General features: G+C 38.6%; 1 protein-coding gene across 6 annotated transcripts in view; it reads right to left on the bottom strand.

Moving 5' to 3' along the window:
* UTRN (utrophin) overlaps window positions 1–21,046 on the bottom strand; it is a 369,822-nt gene that overhangs the window by 112,857 nt on the left and 235,919 nt on the right. For 5 of the 6 annotated variants that reach the window (XM_082049170.1, XM_082049169.1, XM_082049171.1 and 2 more), the window contains 2 exons: window positions 11,941–12,113; window positions 6,202–6,358 (listed from right to left, as the gene is read on the bottom strand). In XM_082049170.1, the coding sequence (XP_081905296.1) occupies window positions 6,202–6,358; window positions 11,941–12,113 (330 nt within the window). Of the gene's footprint in view, window positions 1–6,201; window positions 6,359–11,940; window positions 12,114–17,778; window positions 17,803–21,046 lie in introns of those variants that run through there. The other variant, XM_082049174.1, reaches the window with a different exon arrangement.

Below are 21,046 nucleotides of genomic sequence, written 5' to 3'. Positions count from 1 at the left end.
TGACTATAAACCTTCAAGAAGAATAGACTTTACTGAGTAGTTTGAAAAAAACCCAGTGAGGTTTTAGAACGTCATACAGGAGTCTTTGATTAAAACAAATGAGACACTGAATCCTCAGAAAAGAGCAATGTGAAATGTATATCAAAATGATAGTATTAAAAAGGTAACCCCACTGACATATTTTATTTATTGTACTGAAAAAGTGCTTGTCAATTGTTTTTGCCACAATAAGACAACCTGCTTTATGCCACATTAGTGACAGAACATTTTCTTCTTTCATTATCCAGGTTATTTATTACGTTAACTACTGATCCATTGCAACTTTCCTGACTTACCACAAGACAACCACGCTTCTTGGAACAAGCTGAAATACAGGTAAAAGTGACATTTTTCCATCCAAGTTAAAAATACATTACACTGACACCCTAATTTAACACTTCATTCTTTGTGCCATGCTTTTGTTTATACACCATTCTTTTGGAGAAATAACTGAGGAGAGCAGAGTGATACACACCTAAATCATTCATGTAACTCACATAAATCAGTTTGAGTAAATTCATAGTGAGCAATGGCTTTAAGTCAGATGGGGGGAGAACTCTCCTTTAAGTTCAGACATTAATTATACTCTTCCTTCCCTGTAACAAAATATCCCCACCCACAATTTCCACTTCTTTCTCCTAAACACGCCTCAAAGAATCTCATTTACAGCTTAATAAATTGTACTGTCCTTGTGAAATCTCTATTTTTCACCAACAATCGACATTCAGGATTCTCAAATATACAGAGCACTTAAAATTTCAAGAGTCCTTAAAAAATTCCTAACCATTAAAAGTTTACTTAAGGAGCTCTCAAGCTGTTCAGTGATGCTGATGTCTAGTGGGGAGGCTATTCTTCTTCTTGACAGAGCACATTGGTTTTGAAAACACAGTCTCACTTTGACGAGCACCTTTGCAGCAGTGTGGCCCAGATTGCACAGGCTCCTGCTTCAATCACACCATTGTCCATCGGACCAGGTTGCTGCTCTTCCTCTAAGCAGAATGCTGTATTGATCCTCCTCTTTCAACCACAGACTCTGATTATCCTTTTGATTATCCTCAGTCAAAATTAATATTTCAGTGACATAGCTGACCACCTCTATGCAGCACGGATTTTCTGCTTGCTTGATGGTTTATGTGATGAAATGTTTAACAAACGAATAAATCCCTTTCTAGACTATAATTAAGAGCATAGGCTAGGGCAGCATTGATAACATAATACTGATTCTTATGAACTGATTCTTATGAACTCATAATGATTCTTATAACTAATAATTCCTAACATGGAAGCAGATTTTAATATAGAAAATATCCAAGAAAAACAAATCTAGAATAAACAAATAATAATTAGTTAAAGAATAAGCCTACTACCCGAAGTCAGGTAGGCAGACGGAAAGAGCACAGAGAAGTTAAGGCTAGAAAAATATTTGTTCCTCACAGACTTTTCCTACTGGTAAAGAGAACAATGGAATTACAGGTACCTTGAAGGGATAACAATAAGTAGAAACCAGTTTCCAGTTGGCTATGTATGCTAACACTTTTCATAAAGTGGCAGTAGCTAAGTAAAACAGAAACAAACACTTGCAACTTCCAGCATTTGATTACTTTAACAAACCAAATCTGAAACATGAAATACACAGACAGAAACCCCAAAAAGTTTGAAGAGTATTTGAAATATTAATGACCCATCCATAGACATAAAATTACCAATCAAATATTTACAGGTCCTTGGCCAATTCATTCTGAGCTCAATGCGGCTAAGTTAAGCATCTCTGTGATCCAAGACACATGCATTATTTAGCATTAGCTAGACATTTGTTCATTTATGCAGACAGATGCCAACAGGATTTATGTGAGAGGGTACCCATTTCTGCTTAATTTGAGATGTCCTGTTCTCTCTCTGAAAGCTAAACCACATTGATTTATACCATTAGCCAGACTTCGTATTTTAGCAAAAGCACACTTTCAATAAGCTATAGTCAGGATCTCTTTCAGTGGAAAAGCGAGATGCAAAGCTCTCAGAGCATCTCCAGTGAGCGAGGTGTCAGTATCTGCATTGCCTCCTTTTGCGCACAGGTGTGACTCCAGGTATTCCCATATGCACAAAAACAGCCCACTGATTTTTTGTGGTGCTTTTGTAACTTTCCTTTTTTGACAGAAAAACATGTCCACATAAGGGCGGTATTTTGGGGTGTTGGATAGTTTCTTTGTTGTTGTTAGCTTTGCTTGCTTTTTATTTGGTTGGTTTGTTTTTTTTCATGGTCTATGCAGCTGATCAAAATTTGCATCACACGCTTTAAAATCATAAATTAAGGGAAAGAACAGAATGAAAGGGAAAATCTGAGCTGGTAAGGACAAGCAACAGTGCGAAACTGGAATTATGGAAAAAAAAAAAAAAAAGCTGACAATAAACTCTGAAAAGGCAGCTGCCTTCACTTTCTTTTCCCTGTAAGCCATTCCCTGTGGCAGTACCTTCACAGATGTGTTTTCTACACTTCAGGAGTGTGAATGTAGCCTCATCTATAGGTACTTTTCATACAGATGACTTTTTGACTCAGATACTTTTAAACTTCCTCCCAGTGTCCCGAAGCATTTATGAATTTTCCAGTATTCTTGGGACTGTCACCACAGCCCACATGCAAAGACAAAGAAAATTTGAGAATAATTAAAATACAAAATTCATGCTCCCTTCCTCAGGCTTCCTCTTGCCCTGCTCCCTGAAAGACACAGCACAACACCACCCAGCCAAGACTTGCTCACTTTTCAATTGTGCTTAGCATTTAGTGTGAGTTAAGACGATGAACTACTAGAGATGGTGGAAGTTTGGCTGAATAGCACAAAAAACAGACCAAAATTTATAAATATTTGATATATCCTGAAAATTTTCTGTTAATCTGGAACACATAGCCTGAATCTGTAGCCCTGTAGCTCTGTTTCAGGTGACTGACATTACTGTGGGTTATGTTTGTTTTTAAAGCACAGTAGAATGATTGATATTTAAAACAAAAACAAGTTTAAAAAAAAACAAACCGCAAACCCTGTATCTCCTTCTGTCCAAACAGACCTGAGTAGCACACAAACAATGTGAGCTAACCCAAACTGTCACATAATACTGTACTTATTTATCTAGCGCTGCTGAAGCTGAGCACTGTGTGTGGGAGATACTAAGAGAGGGGAAGAGCAATAAAATTGGTGTCATTAAGCTGAAGCAAACAAGTCAAGCTGAAAAAGAGTAGTTTAATAAGGAGAATGATTTTAAATAACTGGAAGCAAAAACCAAGGCTAATACCAGAAGGATTGAGTACCCAGAAAAATAAAGGGCAGGAGATGAGACTATCATGGGCGCACATCTTACAGAGCTGAGCCACTATCTCACCACTTACATTCTCGAGTACCAGCACAGACAAGATCAGGTAAGCAATCTGGAAATAAGAGCAAAGGGATCACAGAGAAGTGGAGATAAAGCGAGGTATTGAACTGCTCATTTTGCACAAGGACAACTTCAAATGAACACTCAGATATTAAATTAAAGGAAAGGGGAGAACAGAGGCACCCAGTCCTCACTCAGGGAGGCCTGGGAAGAACCTTGTCAAGGCCAGTTGATGTGATACTACAGAAGCTCAAGATGAGATCATAAAAAATCAGTTGATTAAAAGTAAATCTTACAAATAATATGAAATGCTTAAAAGGTTCAACATTTCAAAAAGTGTGGCCAAAAAAGCATTTAAAGAAGTTCCAGGATAGTGAGTAGTGAAAGGTAGAATAAAGTGAGTATCCTTGAAAGCAAGAGAAATAAAATCATATCCTGGCAATATTTATCTGATACAGTTGCACCTCAAATCTCCACTGAAAACTTTCACCCTAACACAGGACATATATTCTAAAAGGAGCACCTGAAATGCAAAGCAGCCAGCGATACCCCACGAGGCACAACATGACTGAGAGTGTGGCATCACATAAAGGCATAAAACCAATGGCATCCTTATTCAATATCCCAACCACACTAACCAATCACTTAACCATGCTGAGGAAGTGGAAGAAGGACCACTAGGGGTTTTGTTTGTTTTTTCTCCACTTTTCCTTTTGTACCTGAAAACACACAACTTTTCATCTAGATGTAGTTTACTAGTAAACTGCAGCTTCAGTGAGGAACAAACAGCTCCTGCTACAAAAAAGCAGCAAAGTGCAGCCATAGAAATCAAACTCATGGACAGCTGTGGTCCAGCTCCCCTCCTCTGGCCATGACTAATAAACAACACTTCAACAGAAAGTGAAATGCCGCATGCTAATGATTCGTGTTTGGTACAGCACAGTATCATCACACGATATATAGCAATCTCTTGGTTCCTACCAAAATAACTGTTAGAAAATAATCATCTAGTCATCATCTAAGAAATATCCTCAACTGAATACTGTGCTCTTGTTTGTGTAGGTGTACAAAAAACAAAGCAATGCACAGGGCCACTTTAACTCTGTGCTGTTGCAGACTATTAATGCAGCTCATATTAAATATTGGACTGGGACATCTACATCCAATAGTCACAGTGACACTGCAAGAATATTTTCCTTTTGAAAAATGAAAGAATAATGTCTAAAAGTTCCTGAATGCACTTATTAGAATCTTAACCTCAACACATAACAAAATCTCAATCATTCTTTAAACATATGGGCAAGGACTAAACAACCCAGAAGTGTTCTCTCCTTCATGCTGCTACAGTTCACTAGTGACCCAAATTAGCCATCCAGCATCATCACTCTTAAATTTTTCTACTCCCAAATGATGTATAAAAACTACCATTTTTATAAATCAATTTGAGATCTTCAAATGAGATGCACTGGTAGTATTATTTGTTATTGTCATTTATACACTATGATCTAGCATGAGACACAAGGAAGTACTTAGAAAATGACCTGTAGAGATCTATCGTCTCCCACTGACCTATTTCAAAATATATTTGGATCTGTTCCAGCTTTTATTTATCTTTGGCACTAGTAATCCAACATCCGATCATTATAAAACATTCACATCAGATGTGTCTCAAACAGATAATGATTTAAGTGAATAAGAACAAAAAGAGATGAACCCTCAAGAAACAAAGATCCTGAGTTCTTTCTATTAACTTAATCTTAAAAGACAAAACTAAGGAGAAACATGCAAATTTCTTTACGTTCTTTTATTTTGGACTTTAGTCTCAAAAGTGCTGCTCATTTCAGGCTACTTTTTCTGTAGTTCCTCACACTATTCTAAGTGAGGAGTTCTCTATTACTAAGTGTTTTCCCAAACTCAATTTTTGCCCTCACTAAACACCACAGCAGAAAGGACATCAGTGTTATGTTGGTGGAGGGGAACATAGTTGTTAGCAATTAGCTACATAAGTCTGCTTTTAATCTCTTTATTTACACCATACAGAAGAACAAATACTAAGATAAGAAGGAACCAGCTTTACTAAAATGATTTTTTCCGATGGTAAATGCATGCAAGCTTGATTACTGACCAGAGCTGATGAAACAAATTCTACTTTCTACATGAATGAAGATATGTTATAGATGCCAGAGAGTTTTTTTATTGTCAAAAAATACTTAGGAATCAATAACCTATTAAGCATAAAACCAGAACAGAACTAGCAAAACCAGAGAGCTGGAATAGCATGTTATAGTTACAAGAGTGCAGTACAGAACAGAACAGTTTTAGTTCTCAAACCCAGTTTTGAGTCTCCTTTGTGGTATAAATCTGCATGGGGTGAGGAGCTGCTATTACTGGTCAATATAGTAACATGTAGAAAGTCACTTACATAATTGTACTGTATTTACATTCAACATTGTTTTCACAACTCTTCTTCATTTCTTACTTTTGTAAGCCTTTCTTAACTTTACTTAGAGCAAAATCAGAATTCTACCTGGTAGGAATCCAAAAACATCAGGAAACATTAAAACAAAAAAGTGTTTGGAGAGAATAGATGCATCATAAATCCTTTAGATGAAATCTTATATGGAGTATCTCAGTTGTGGTTTCCTGGGCAAGGTGGGGATGGAAAAGGGGTGGAGATCTCGGGTTTTTTCCTATGAATTAGTCACTAGGAAGTGTTCTTTATTTCTCCTGTAATCAAATTTTCTTCATTCTGTTACTCACAGTAGCATATTTACTTATAAAATTTAAGCAACTTACTTTGCAGTGGTCATACTGTTGCTGTAACGTTGGAACATCCCCTCCAATGGGCATTTGCTTTTTCAGTTCTTCATCTTTTGCATTCAGCCATTTGATTAACTCTTCCAGGGATGTCAGCAATCTGTTCCATTTCTCTGCACTAACCTCCAAGTGAGCCCTGTGAAATGACATTAAACCATCTTTAAAGCCCTGAAGAGCAAAACCAGCATGGGAATGCAACAAATAAATACAATTGCTCCATCACTGAGATAGGAATGTTTTAAGTGTTTAACTGCGAAGCAACTTCATGTGAGAAAAACCCACTACTTCAAAATATTTTGCACAGCAAATCAAAATAAGTGTAGGAAAAATGAGGGAATACAGACAAATATGTACCTGATGCTTTAATTTGTCTAAAACCTTGAACACTGCATATCTAAGAAACATAAAAAAATACTGTGTTTTGTTGTGACTCCACCACCACAAAGCATGAAGTACAAGTGTAATTTTGCAAACTAAAGCACTGCAAAACTGAACTCTTTCACGCCAGGACCTGGACTGTCCAGCAGAGAAAGCAACAAGTTCTCCCAGCAGTGATCAAGAGTAAATTCCTTGTGCTTCTGAAAATCTCACTGACACGGATTAGTTAATACATCATCTTTAGTCAATGGTGAGTTACTAGAGAATTAACACAGTGAATCTGTCCCTCAGTTTAACTGACAAAACTCTCAGAGTCTACAACACCCTTTTCTATTATTTTCAAAAATACCTTGACTTGATGGCTTCTCTCTGCAGTGTCTACACAGCTGCAGGGAAATCTTTGACAGGGACCAGCTATCCTTACTTTACTGCAGTCATTCTATGTTATGGATTCATTTGAGACCAGCAGGTACTTAGTTTGCACCAGCAAGTCTTCCTCCACACAGGTGATGGAGTAAAGTCCTTTTCAGTGTAGCCTGATACCAGCTCTGCACCCTTCTGCCCCACTTCTGACAGATTAGTGAACTGAACTTTACTCTTGTTTCCTACCTTTTCCCTTTCCTATTTTGCACATGGTTTTTTATCGTTTTTTTTTTTTTTTTTTTTTTTTTTTTTTTTTCCCCTGATTCACTTCTTGAAACTTTAACTTGTAGTACTGTCTCAAACAACATTTGAGTGAAAGTTTGGGACTGATATGACAATAGTTGGATTGAAAGGGTGACATCCTGCAAGGTTAATTTCAAGACAAGCTTAGCTTTGAGTACACTGGGATGTCCCAGTGATACTAGGATGGATGAACCAAAAAAGCAGTCAGTAAGAATGTGGCAGGGGAAGACATAAAGAAAAAAAAAAAATCCGTTTTCTGTAGAGGATGAATTAAGAACCTGTAGGAAGAGGAATCTATTCTTCTTCACTCCATATCCAGGAAAATGCTTAGGTAACTATTTTGGGAAAAAACAACAACAACAACAACCAACCAACCAACAAAACAACAACAAAACAAAACAAAAAAACCCCAACCAAACTTGCTAGAAGCAACATTTTACTGCCTACAATTTTGTAGAGTTCTGTCATTCCCTTATTGCTGTCACTGACACTTTTCTCTCAACACTGAATTGAAGCCAGTGCTTGTAGCCAAGGCCTGAACAGCTGAGCCAGCATCCTACCCTGCAGCAAATTACAAGCGACCTATTGCATTTGCAGTTATATGAGTACCAGGGAAGAGCATCCTGCCAGCCTTGGTTTGCAGACCAGCAGGTCCTGAGTGAAATGTACTGTCGTCTCAGCTCTCCTGGTCTCTTTTCAGTTCTTTAACACTCACTAACCAGAACTGCTTTCAAGGCAATCAACATATTTTTCCCATATGGACGGTATTCACTTTACAGCAAGTTAGTGTACAACCTGCTTCACAGCTGGAACATTCAATGTAGCCCCCAAGCCATGCACAGAGACACACTCCCAACAGCACAGGGTGGGCCATGCACAATGTGGACCTTCTTTGTTTCACAACTAGCTTGACAATCCATCAAAAATGCCCTCAGAAATACCAAGCTGCAAGACATTGCATATATATTACCCTCAGGTGCTCAGTACTCAGAACCAGCCCCCCTTCCTGGACATGAAAATAGAGTTACACTCCCTATCAGGCATAGACTCATTGCTCTCTCAGCTAAGCCAAAGCAGCCCACATTTGAATTTACAGTTTTGCGGTTAGACCCACAGATTGTTACAAAAATAAAGCATCTTTGTGAATTTCTAGAAGCAACCACAATTAATATGTTCAGATCGACAGCTTTCCACTTCATTTTGATACTGAAATCTTTATTCATCATGATTACTGTATCTAACACATCTAAACACACCTCACCTCTAAAAACTGGCAGTCTCTGAGGTTTCAAGATTCCGCTCTAATTATTTAGTGGAATTCTTGTATACAAAATGAATTGTACCTTTGTAAGAGTAAAAAAAAAAAACCCTGCAACTAGTTAAAGGATAATTTAAGGGTGACTCACTGTTAATTTAACATAAAGTGAAATAATATTAATAGTGAAAAAAGCTAATTTGATATTAATGTGAAAGATGTGGCATGTGATACTAGATTAAACATATTGTAATTTACTGCTAATGAATACCCGTGTGCCTGCCAGATTAATGACAGTAGCAAAATATCACTAACACATGGTTTCAAAGCCCAGTGCAAGCTAAACTTGTGGGGGTAGAGCAGTACAGGGTGGGGAGGAAATGAACTACACTAACAGGGACTTGAAAATTCTTCTCTGAACACAGAATGAACTAACCTTTCTTGAAAGGTCAGAAAGACATTAAGGAGGGGTGAAAAATACACAAGGGAAAACATATCACATCAGTCTGGATTTTTCCTGAATGTTACCCTTCTAATCTTATCAGAAGCAATACTGAAAATAAATGCAAGATACAGCAGCAGCTGAAGAGTAGAAACAAGAATTCGGTTCTCCTGGGGAGCATTCAGTAAACCTCATTCAAAACAAATGCTGCACAGAAACAAGGAATCCCAGGTATGCTACAATTTGCATTTCAGTGTAAAGTTTTAGTATCACATTTAATTTGTTATTTACTAAAGAGAGCTGATAAACTATGCTGAAGTTCTGAAACTTTTCTTGGGTTTCTTTGAGTTCAAAGAGAGGATTTCTGTCCTTTGTTTTGGAATTGGTTCTTCTACCAATACACAGCCCACAAACAAAGCTTCAGGTGTTTGTGCTCATCTGACAAATGCACTGGCAACCTCCAGGGATTCACTAAGTCAAGTGGTGGCTTAACAATCTGCTCTGGTAAAAATACAGTTCAGGTTTGAGCACTGGTTGGAGCAGTATCCCCCAGCACCAACCACCTCCTATTCAGAAGTGCTCCTAAGGGAATCCTGGATGTGCCCAAAAACCACAGATGCCCCCAGGCAGCTGACCAGGTTGAGAGCAGCCTTCCCTCCACCCCAACTGAATAAAATCACCCAGAAGAGCAGGAACTCTGACATAATGCCACTTCTGTTGACCCTGAGAGGGTCTCTTCACAGCTGGAGACCTCCTCAGCTTTTGCTTCTGCTATGGAGGTAACACTTTCCTTGTTGAGCAACAAGGGAACATGTGGAATAAAAAGGTTGGTGGGTGGTCTAAATATAGAGAATCCTTCTCTGTTTCTCCCATACTTTTACCTCTACCCTCCCCAAACACTAACACCCTCGGCACCTCCTGCCCCAGAATCTCTCCTAAGCACAGAGATTTAAAAGGCAGACCCACACAAATCTGCAGCTTTGTTTTCTTTCTGAGAATAAGACAATAAAAAGAGAAAAAGAAAGAAGCATCAATAAGTCTACAAGTAACTTCATGAAAAGCTATAGTCCTCTCAGGACTACAGTTTTAAGTAGTTTCCATGCATTTAAAAATGTCACAAGAGTGCTGCTCTTTGAGTTTGGAACTCCCCTTACTTACAGGAGAAAGGAAATAAAGACAGCACAGTGACTGGCACCATCAGCTCTGAAACAGTGAAGAAAAACAGGCCAAAACAGTGAAGAAAAACTCAGACTATCCCTAAGGGAGAACAGTACTTCCAACATCTAAAAATGAATGTAATCAGAATGTACACATAGCAGAAAATCTTCTAAAAAACTTAGAGAAACTGTAATTTAGAAGCTCTATCCCCAGCAAATACTCATAACCAAACAATCAGGTTTTTCAATCATCAGTCCTAGCATCTAACATGGCTATATGCTGTTCTCACAAAACTCATCCATAAGGTTTTGCTTTCCAATTCATTCTTGAAATAAGTAACACCAAGAAAGCAAAAGTTGCAGGCAAGCGGTTACATCAACACACTGACTTCATATCAGTTCTATGCTTTGTTATTTCCCTGTGAAGGCTTTCATCACCCTCATGGGACTTAGAAAAATGAATTGCACTCAAAGAACAGGGTAACATACCTAAACTCAGAAATGCTATGCTCCTTTCAATGGTGACTGAGATTTGAAAGGTTAATTTACTTCTCTCATATTTGCTCCAGTATTCTCTTCCCTGCCTATCTTCTACTTATAGACATGTGGCTCTGCAGGTACCAGCAAAGTAACATACACGTCACAAACTTTAATGCTGCCCAGTGGGATGCACCTGCCACATCTATGCAGCACTGAAAAGATGGGTCCATATACAGAAAAGCTGGTATTGCCACTTTTTTGAGCATTCACTGCACAATTTCAGTATCTGCATTGTTGACTTGGAACTCAAAAATGGTTTGAAGGCGCTTTTTGTGGGCCATCATTTCCTGTGTGATGGGGCCAGTCTCTGCAAGCCCCCACACTGAACTGCTTGTTTCTTCTGGTTCAAGCTCTGCCTGTGGGGTCACATAAGGCTAATTTAGCTGTTTCATTGTTGAGCAGGCTGGTGAGGGGATAAGTGCAGGCAAAAGTAAATGTCACATTTTTCCCCACTATCTCACTCTTTCAAACTCTTGTGCCTGAATTCCAAGTTCAACTCATTTTTCTGGCCTTTGGAAAAATTATATGAATTCTTAATATGGTTATTTTCTATTAAAATAACACTTTCTTTAATCAACAACTATGCAGTTGCAATTAAAAGCTCTAGAAATTATTTTCTACGATATTCATTAATGAGGAATTTTATTCACATTAATTAATATGGTAATATCTACTTCCCAAATGACATCACAGTGTTTTTAACAGTGACTACACTTGGACAGTCAGTGAGTTTGACACTGTTAGAGTTAAACACTGTATAACGCATTCCTTGAATAACATGTATTTTGAAACATTTCTTAGTTGATTACCAGCAGTAACAAAAGTAAAATAATTACTACCAACATGGATCAAGACACTTAAGGTTGCAAGTCCTGTCAAATTATTCATTTCAGAAAAACAAAACAAAATAAAAAACAACAACAACAAAACACACCACACACACAACCAATAAACTCCTGATTTTTCCTCACAGTAATTGTAGATTCACAGAATTACTTCATTGACATTGCTATCAATTTACAATAAGGAAAGATTCAACATACTTTCTGGAAAATTTAGCACACATTGATAAGTTACAACAGCACAGCTCTGGAGAATTAAGAACAAGGAGTTAAGCCTGCATGGTGAGCAAGCACACCAAGTTTTTATATTTGTGCTCAGGGGTCCTTTATGGAAGAAAATAGAGATTTCGCTTCAGTGCCCTGGTCATATTTCTCAAGACGCCTTTTAGAAGACAGCACCTGTGCCCCATTCATGTCTTTGATGTTTTTGTTACTTACCTGATGTTAGTTGACTTCGCCTTCAGATCATTCCAGCGCTGGTTCATGTCATCGAGCCGGTGCTGGAGCACTGCAGCTTCCTCAGAGTTTCCCAAGGCTTTCACCATCTTCTGTCGGTTTCCATCAATGCTTTTAAAGATGTCATTGTGGGCATCAATCTCAGCTTGAATGTCCTGAAATATCGGCAAGAAAAGTCCAAACATCTTAGTCCTCTAAATAAAGGCAGGGAGAGCTTATTCTCATTAGTGCTCCTAAGCAGTAGGACAGAGCACATAATCTGACTTTCTTGGGTGACTCTGAAAAGAGATGCAGAGCAGAAAACCTGCAACCCCATTAACATCATTATAAAAGCTTTGGCTTTTTTAAGAGTAAGAAAAGTTTGAAAGTCATCATTGGCTGCAAAATGGGACTTAGAACTATAAACACTAAGTTCTCTGCATGTTTTTGAAGCACTGAAGGTAACTAACTCTCTACCGTTCTCCCACGCATTTCACACAGCGCAGCATTTGTAAATGCACTAGAAATAGTTTCCTACTCAGAAGTCACACAGATTCAGTCTTAGATATGTTATCTCCTCTTTGAAATAAAATATTGCAGAAAACTTACACAGCCCAGTGAAATTCAAAGACTATGTAGTGATGTAGGTCATACAGAATGAAAGCTTTTAACTAAAACCCATGTCCTTAAACTGCAGCTAAATGTCTACAGCTACCACAAAAGCCCATTTTTAAAATTAAACTACTGTGCACCATGGCCTGCCATATATGGAGAGGTAGACATAAAACAGCAGGATGTGTTATAATCTGAGTTTCATTCAAAAACCAGAAAATAAAAAAGAAGTGCTGGTGATTTTGGTTTAGCTTATTAATTTTCCCTCCCCTTAGAAATTAAGGATACTTTATCTTCTGATCTGCCATCTGCCTCAAGAAACACTTTATAGGTTTTTTCTTCATCTGAGTACAGTATTATTTTTAAAATACATTATAAGAGCAAACAAAACTTCCTGCATCACCACCAATGTTTTCTAGCATCTCTGCATCTATATATGCTCTAATAGAGCAATTTAAATGTGTGAAGAGCCAGGAGGTGTATTGGCTGTATCAATAGGATTAATCAGCCAAGATTGTTACAGGAACTTGATGCAGATGTAAACAAACTTATTTTGCAAAGGAAGAAATTCAGTAACTGAAATCCATTGAACGTTTTTTTTCTTCCAGACACCTCAGTAATCTCCATCTGTACCCAGGAGCAGGAAAGGAAGATGCTCTTCTACCTCCCCAGCCTCAAAATGTAGTCCTGCACCTTAGAATGGCTACTTGCACATCTACAAATGGTATCTGGAAACAGCAGAAAAGTACCTATGAATTTGAGACAGCATGAAAGTTTTCTTCAGTTAAGGAAGAAAGGAAAAAAAAGCAAGGATACAGCTGGAGAAGGGGAAGGAGAAGAGACAGAAAGGGAAAAGGGTGGAATAGGGGGAAAGAGAGAGCATAGGAGGTATCAGTGAAGGTCTGGCTCTCCAGATGAGCTACTATGGGACTTCAGACTACTACCAATTCTTTGCCCCGAGTTTCACTACCTGAAAATGGGGAAAAAGATACTTTTGCTGCCTTTAAACCATCCTGATAAAAATCACCATTCTGAAAATAGATTCACGCAATGGCATTTAAAATGAAAAAATGAAACGGAAGTGTCTTATGATCAGCAAACCCAAATAAGAAAGCATAGTCATCAGTTAAGCAAATCAGATGCTTATCTGAAAACATTTGCAGTTCCTGTCCTTATGCCTTCAACGCACAAATAGACTCAGTGAAAACCAGCTCAAGTCCACACAGCAGAAGATACAACCACATACAGCAGTTACAGTTTCTAATTGCACACTAGTCTGTGCTACAAAAGCCTGGTCATGTCAAATCCATTTCTACGCCTCTTTAAAAATTACAAAAGAAACCTTAATTTTGTGAGACATTGGAACAGGCTGCCCAGGGAAGTGGTGAAGTTACCATCACCGGAGGTGTTTAAAAGGTGTTTAGATGAGGTTGTTAGGGACATGGTTTAGTGCTAGAGTTAGGTTATGGTTGGATTCGATCATCCTGAGGGTCTCTTCCAACTGAAATGGTTCTGTGATTCCATGAAAACAAACTGATCACTAATCTTCCATTCTACTGTCACAATATTCATTCTAAAGCTACTGAGAGCCTTCATAAAACATTCTAACTTGGATGACATTTGAGAGAACATTTCAGCAAGCACACTTAACAAAGTTTCCTCACCAAAAATAAAATGCATCATTTCTTCCACTTTAAAACATGCAGAATAGTACTCTATTACAGTCTCACCACTAAGAATCCTAGAGTACTTGAGCTTTATGATACAAAGATCTAACATGGAGAATTTATTTTATTCTGTAAGGTAAATAAACAGAAGTTCTTAAAACATTAGAGATTCTTTTTTCAAGATCCCTTAATCAAGTTTTTGTTACATATCATATGACAGAAAACTCAACTTTGTGTCTTACAAAAAAGGTCAATAGTATTCTATAGCTAATCATAACTTCATGGGGTTTTTAAAAACAGTTACATACAGGACTTATCAATGTTTTACTCCAGTGTTTTCTTAAACCCACTATACCCAGTAAAAATCTGCATTACACCCCAATTTTAACAACTTTCATGTTTATTAGGAAACAGAATTCCACCAAGTTTTTATAAACTTCTGACCATAGAGCAGGGATGGCAAGTTATGGCACATATACCACATGCATCTTGCAATAGCTGGACATACAGGTCCAATGTTGATGCTGTGCCATAAGGCTAGGAGAATTTTGTGCTGGCACAAACACACTCATTTTAATTCCCAGGTACAAGCTACAGAACAAACTGTCATGGCTTTTGAATGACATGAAGATCCTAAGAGGAGTTATTAGGGTTGGGGTTTACTCCTCGGGAATGAAAAAATAGCTTGAAGAACTGCATTTTCCCAAGTAACAGTTACCCCCAGGCTATTTCACCTGGACAGTTTTGTATAATACTTCCACTCAATACAAATCATGGCTATGACTGGAAGAGGACAGCAGACTTGGTGCAGGTACAGGGAACTGCAAGTCCCACAAAAACTATTACCCATTGCCTTCACTGCCAAAGTTCAAGTCAGCAAACACATAGTTACAGAAATGCTGCACTTGCCTCTTTTAGAGGTCAGGAATAAATGTGATAACTGCTCACCCAAAGTATCTGCAGAAAACTCTTCCAGCTGTAACAAAATCATGAGTGCCAAACAAAGGACATAATTGCCACAGACATCAACCAGAACATCCTCAACATCCTCCTTTGAGGTCTTACATCAGGTAGCAAGTGAATGGGGTTTTTTGGTTTTGTTATTTTAATAGCAGATTGTGTAGTCTGTATTGAACCAGATACATTTTACCTGCTGCTGCCAGCTGCCTTTGGGAACACTGTTGTGTCAGATGTTCCCTTTAGTCTCCACTTGGAGCTTTTCGCTTTTTGATGACTCTTAAGAAGGGGGTAAGAACTAGGGCACGATACGGGCATATAAAAGTGGCTGTTGTGAAAGGGAAACAGGAGTTTTATTTGCCTCTTCCTTACAAATGCTGAGGATAGCAGGGAGAGAGGAATGCTGTCGTAAAAATAGACAGTTAAAAAAAAAGAGAAGTCTTTGAAGAATCCAGGTACTCATCTCATCCGGGGAGCCTCTCCCCTGGTGTCAGAGGACAGTCATAACTTTAGAAAGGCTCACCCCATCTGTTGTTTCAGAGTCCTGCAGTGGCAGTTACTGCTAAGCAATCAGTTTATAATTAATTCACATTCAGAAGAGCAGTACACATTCAAAATCCTTGGGCAGGACTGTCATTATCATAAATCCACCAGTGGCAGAAGTAGATATAAAGAACAGACATTAAACCTCTCTGAAGTGTCATATACAGACCACACTGGGTAACATTACAGCTGCTGCAACTATAGCAAAAGATCAAAGCAATTCACAAAAGAAATTGATTTTAGGTATGACACGAAAGTAATTACTACTTAATCTCTCATGTATTTCAGGAAGAAAACAAACTTTTTGGGAAAAAACACTTTGGGATATTTTTAACATCAAATTTTCAAATGCTTATACTAACAAAAAGCCTTGTGCTGACACTTGAAGTTTCCAAAAAGCTGTCTTGGCTGGCACTTAAACCTAATGGATGGTACCTTAACAAGTAACATATGGTGTGGGTAAAACTTCATTTCATCACAAGAATGGTGATGCACGTAGGAAGGCTGAGAATGCTTTTAACAACCTCTGTGGCTCTATTGCACGGCACTGCCTCAACATCTAAAGGGCATCATAAATCTTCTAATACTAATTCCAGCAGTCACATAATTGCGACTGAACAAAGGCAAAGCGACCCCGTTCACTCCAGTGTAACGTGCCTCTGCTTTTGCATCAGAAGGAAGTGTCGTGCAAGCTTCTGCAAACGCCATCTGGTTTTTGCATTACAACCACAGTAACAGCACTCGTAATTTTCTACTTAGAACATATATTAATGAATCCAGAGAGCTGAAAGCAACTTGCTAGCCAGGATCACTGTTACAATGCTGTTTCTCCTGGCAGCAAACTCCTCAGGAAGAACAGGATGGGTGTGTGGGCAATCATGAGAGGGAGATGAAGCAGGGGATGAAAAGGGGAACTTGCTCAGGGAAAAAAAAAACTAAAAACAAACACCACACACACCAAAATGACCAAAATAACAACAACAACAACAACAGCAAAAAACCACAAAACAAAAAAAAGGCCACAAAACAAACAAACAAACAAACCAACCAACCAAAAACAAACATCAAAACCTGCTAAATAAGCCCAGATTAGAGTTCCTGGTCAAAGCTCACCAGTTAAAACGTTAACTTTCTTCTCCATCACCATGGCATCCTCTAACATCATGTTACAAATTTCAGCACACATCAAAGTGACACAGTAAACTTCAAGCTAAAAAATTTGGCAGCTGTGAGATCTGTAAGGGTTTGGTTTTGGTTTTTTTTGAGAATTGCTATGATGAGTTCCTTTGAAACAAAATAAGACACTGGAATATTCAAAGTCACAGGGGAAAGCCTGGAGTTTGCAAATGCCAGGGCTTCTACAGTTCAAAACCAGTAACACTGGTTTCAAAACTTGTGTCTTAAACACATCATGAAGCATCTCAAAGAGTTCAGAACATGTCCTAATCCTTACAGGCTATCAGCATCAATTACAGGAGAAGAGCGAAGGCCAGCTGACAGATCAGGAGCAAGAAAGGAGCAAGTGATCTACACAGTGAAGAAATCACAGCACAAATGCTTTCGCTGTTACTATTAGCTGGAAGAGTAATGCTGTTGGGATACTGAACACGTTCTGTTTCATTAGCTCCAAAGATTGCTACTGTAGGAAAGTAGAAATACAGGTTTTACAAAAAAACACAGAATTAGGCTTTACAATCTGCTCTCCTACTTTGTGATCACAGTATTTATGTTTTTTTTTAATCTTAATGTGTAAATAAACTACTATATATTGTGTCAGACTCTGATCTTGCAGGACACAGGAAGTTTGTACGGAGAAACGTTATTAAACAAAAGAAAATATAGTAATATACAATCCAGGTTTCATTGGAAGCACTAACAACTGATTTTGAACAGTCTCATGTCTCTTGCTAACCAATAAAATCATGGCAAAGCTGAGCCTCCTGCCTCTCAGCATTACTGCTACCAAATGTCCTGGTAAGAGAAAGAGTAACTAGCTTGAATAACAGAAGAATAGATGAAATAACAGTAGAAGTGGCACATTCATTGGAAGTGTTCTACTTACAAAAGTCATGATGAGATCTTCCAATTTGACTAAGATAACATTCAAATAAATTTAACCACAAACTGCCAAGTACTTTCTTCATGTCAATAGTGAAGTAAGGTCACAAGCATCCTGGAAAGTACCCTTATGGTCTTGTCTTAGCAAAATCCAAACTTTTCTATCATTTCCTTTGAAAAGAAAAAGAGAAGACGACCACAATCAGAGTATATGCTCTAAAAATGATCTTGTAGGATCTGAAGTGGGGAAGAGAAGCAGCATTACTCTTCCATATTTGAGAGGCAGTCAAACAGGGATCCCATGAGGACCTTCACAGCAAAGCACAGAAAAACTTCTAAGTTTAACATCAACTTGCCCTTTTTATTGTGTATTTTTCAAAAGCATAAACTTTTTCAAAGTTGTAAATATATGAAACTGTGTTCATCATACCTTTTCAAATGTTGCCAGCAACTCACGCAAGCTGAAGTTCAGCCCAATCATCATTCAGTGTCACCTGAAGCCTACATTTTCCTGGTATGTCCTCAAAGCCAGGTCTATAGCCTTCAGAAGGTTTCTCTCTTTTTCCACCTATACTGTCTCAAAACTCTCCACAAGCTCCAGTGCATGATCCTCTCCTGGGCTCTATTCCCCCTAGGACAGTTCATGCAGCACCATTGTCGCAGTCTTCCTGTCCCTGCTCCTTCCCATGGGCTGGGCACATGGGGGTGAGCCGCTGATGCCAGGGGATGCTCCTTGCAGGGTTAACCCAGCCACATAGTACTGTGTCAATCTCCTCGTCTCCTCACCTGGCCAGGACTGTCCCCAGCTCACCTCGGCAATGGCCTCTGGGCTCCAAGTGCTTCTTGCACAACTCAATGTTTAGTCTCGGTGACCCTGAGTAAGAGAACCTATACTCTGCTGGTATGTGATGGATGCAGAAGGTGGGGAGGAAGAGCAAGTCCTTCCATGTTGCTCCACTCAAGGGAAAAAAACACAAATTAAAAAACAGAAGAAAAAAATCCCCAGATAAGCTTCTGTTTATAGAACGTACCAAAAGTCAGCTTTTCAGAGAACTCAAAACGGAACGAGGCACACTTCAGCCTAGGAAACACAGCAGTGTGACTCGACAGGAAGCCACCTCTCCTCTCACACCTGGCCACCGGTGGGCTGGTGTTGCTGTGGCAGAAACCAAGCCACCTCCAGCCCACTCTGCTTTGCCCAGGCAATGCTGCACCAGAAAATAATCAATGTCCATTAAGAAAAATCGAAGAAGTCATTTCCTTTGTCTAGGAAAATTAAAAAAAAACAAAACAAAACAAAACAACAACAACAAACACACAAAAAACCCCACAACAACAACAAAACAAAAAAAACCACCAAAAACCACACAAACAGAAAAAGAAAATGTCCACCAAAGGATCCTGCTGCAAGCTCCAAAGCCTTCACTGGAGATCTCTTCCTTTGGTCCTGTCTGCTCTGACAGCTGTGCAGTAATGTACCCCTGGCATTTGTTTATTATTGTAATCAGCATCCTCCCTTCCAGCAGCCCTGGTGCTGCCCTGAAGCCAAGCACACTCCCCCTTCCTGGAGGCCTCCTCACTGAAAAACCACCACCACCCCTGAGGCTGCAGAAACACCCTCAGACCAAAATCCCTCACTTGCCCCTTTTCCTTCCACTCAAAAGGAAAGGTGGCCATGTAGTCACTTGAACAGGTTTTGGAGCTGTAAAAGCAGTCATTGCTCCACAAAGTCCTGACACCGCTCATGGACAGATGGTTTTTACAGAAGCCTTTGCTTGCCTGCCCACAGGAAACCAAACACCCCCAGGGTGGGAAATCCCTCCACATCAAACCATTCCCACTGCAAACCCTGCCTGCAGGTCAAGGACTGTTTGAGCTACTATTAATGCTTTCTGTACAACTACACTCTGCTACTCAACTGCCCAAAAGAGCTTCAGTAATAGTTGCCAGCAAGTTGGAAAATGTGTAACTAAAGCCAAACCAACAACCCGTCGCTTGCAAAAACTGTTATAACTACGACTCCTATGACTACATTGGGGATCATGTGCTGCTTTTGGTTTCTTTTTTAATTCACAAAACTGTCATTTGAAGTACTAATAAAGTCACTGACAAATCTATCTCAGAATTATTCTCAGCTAGTTGGTTATATACATACAGCCAGTATGGGTTGGGATTTCAAGAATAAACTCTGGAGAAAAAAAAATATTGGCAGTATCGGGTTTTTTGCTTATTTTATTTGTACCTTGCCACATGTCTGTATGTTTTATGTGGGCATATTACACAAAGTGCAGAAGTGCTTGCCAGATAAACTGAGAAAAGTTTTCCAAATAAAGAAGGCAGAACTAGACCAGCTTTACTGCACAACTGACAAGTAAGCACAAACTCTGAATTTATTCCACTGCTTATGAAAGTGAAAAGCCCAATTATTAGTGCAATAGAATCTAAAATCACATTTCAATGCTGTTATTTTCTAAATTAACCGCTTACAGAAGGAAAATAAAACATTACAGTGGGAAAGTAAAACCATCCTTCAAGAGATTTAACTACACTCTCTGACAGTTTCTCTTTTCTTCTCCTGAAAGACAGACACGAAGTTTAGATCCTTATTCCTGTACACACTAAGGCTTCTTTCTGCTGTTCTTGCTGAAAAAATCCCTTGCAAAACAGGAAGAAAATCCAATTCAGAGGTGCTAGTGCACATAAAATGAAAATGGGTGTAAGGCTGGATTATAATGAGGCTTCGTAACCCCAGGACTGTATCCAAATATACACATTCATTTTATGTTTTTTCTCAGGCTTCATACTTAGATAGCTTGTTTCCCAATTTCTGTTGTCATCAAAAACATACATGCTAGATCTTTCAATACTATTAGATGCAAATATAAATGTCCTGTAAGGCGGATATTGCAGAATTCTGTAAAAGATAATAAAATATATACATATACACACAGCGTTGGACCAACGCTTCCAGTAAAACAGCTTTGAAAATTGTAATGAATAACAGCTTTTTCAGTGGCCCTTTCACATGAAATCACACTGCAGAATTTGAGAAATTCTACATCTATAGAAGAAAAATAAAATACAGTAACTGAAACAAGCTCTACATTGACATATATTTAACATAGCATGTACATGTGAAGACAGTAGTTCTGTAGACATGACAATGTTGGCTCATAAGTTCCAGAAACAGAACATAAACTTTAAGACAGCTTTATATAACTTATTACTACTAAAATTTTCCTGTTCAGTTTTGTAATACTAGTCCATAAAAA

This window comes from Streptopelia decaocto (assembly GCF_964273445.1).
Source record: "Streptopelia decaocto genome assembly, chromosome: 3".
Classification (NCBI taxonomy): Eukaryota; Metazoa; Chordata; class Aves; order Columbiformes; family Columbidae; genus Streptopelia; species Streptopelia decaocto.
Note: the sequence above shows the minus strand (reverse complement) of the source record. Positions and strands in the feature narration are given on the sequence as shown.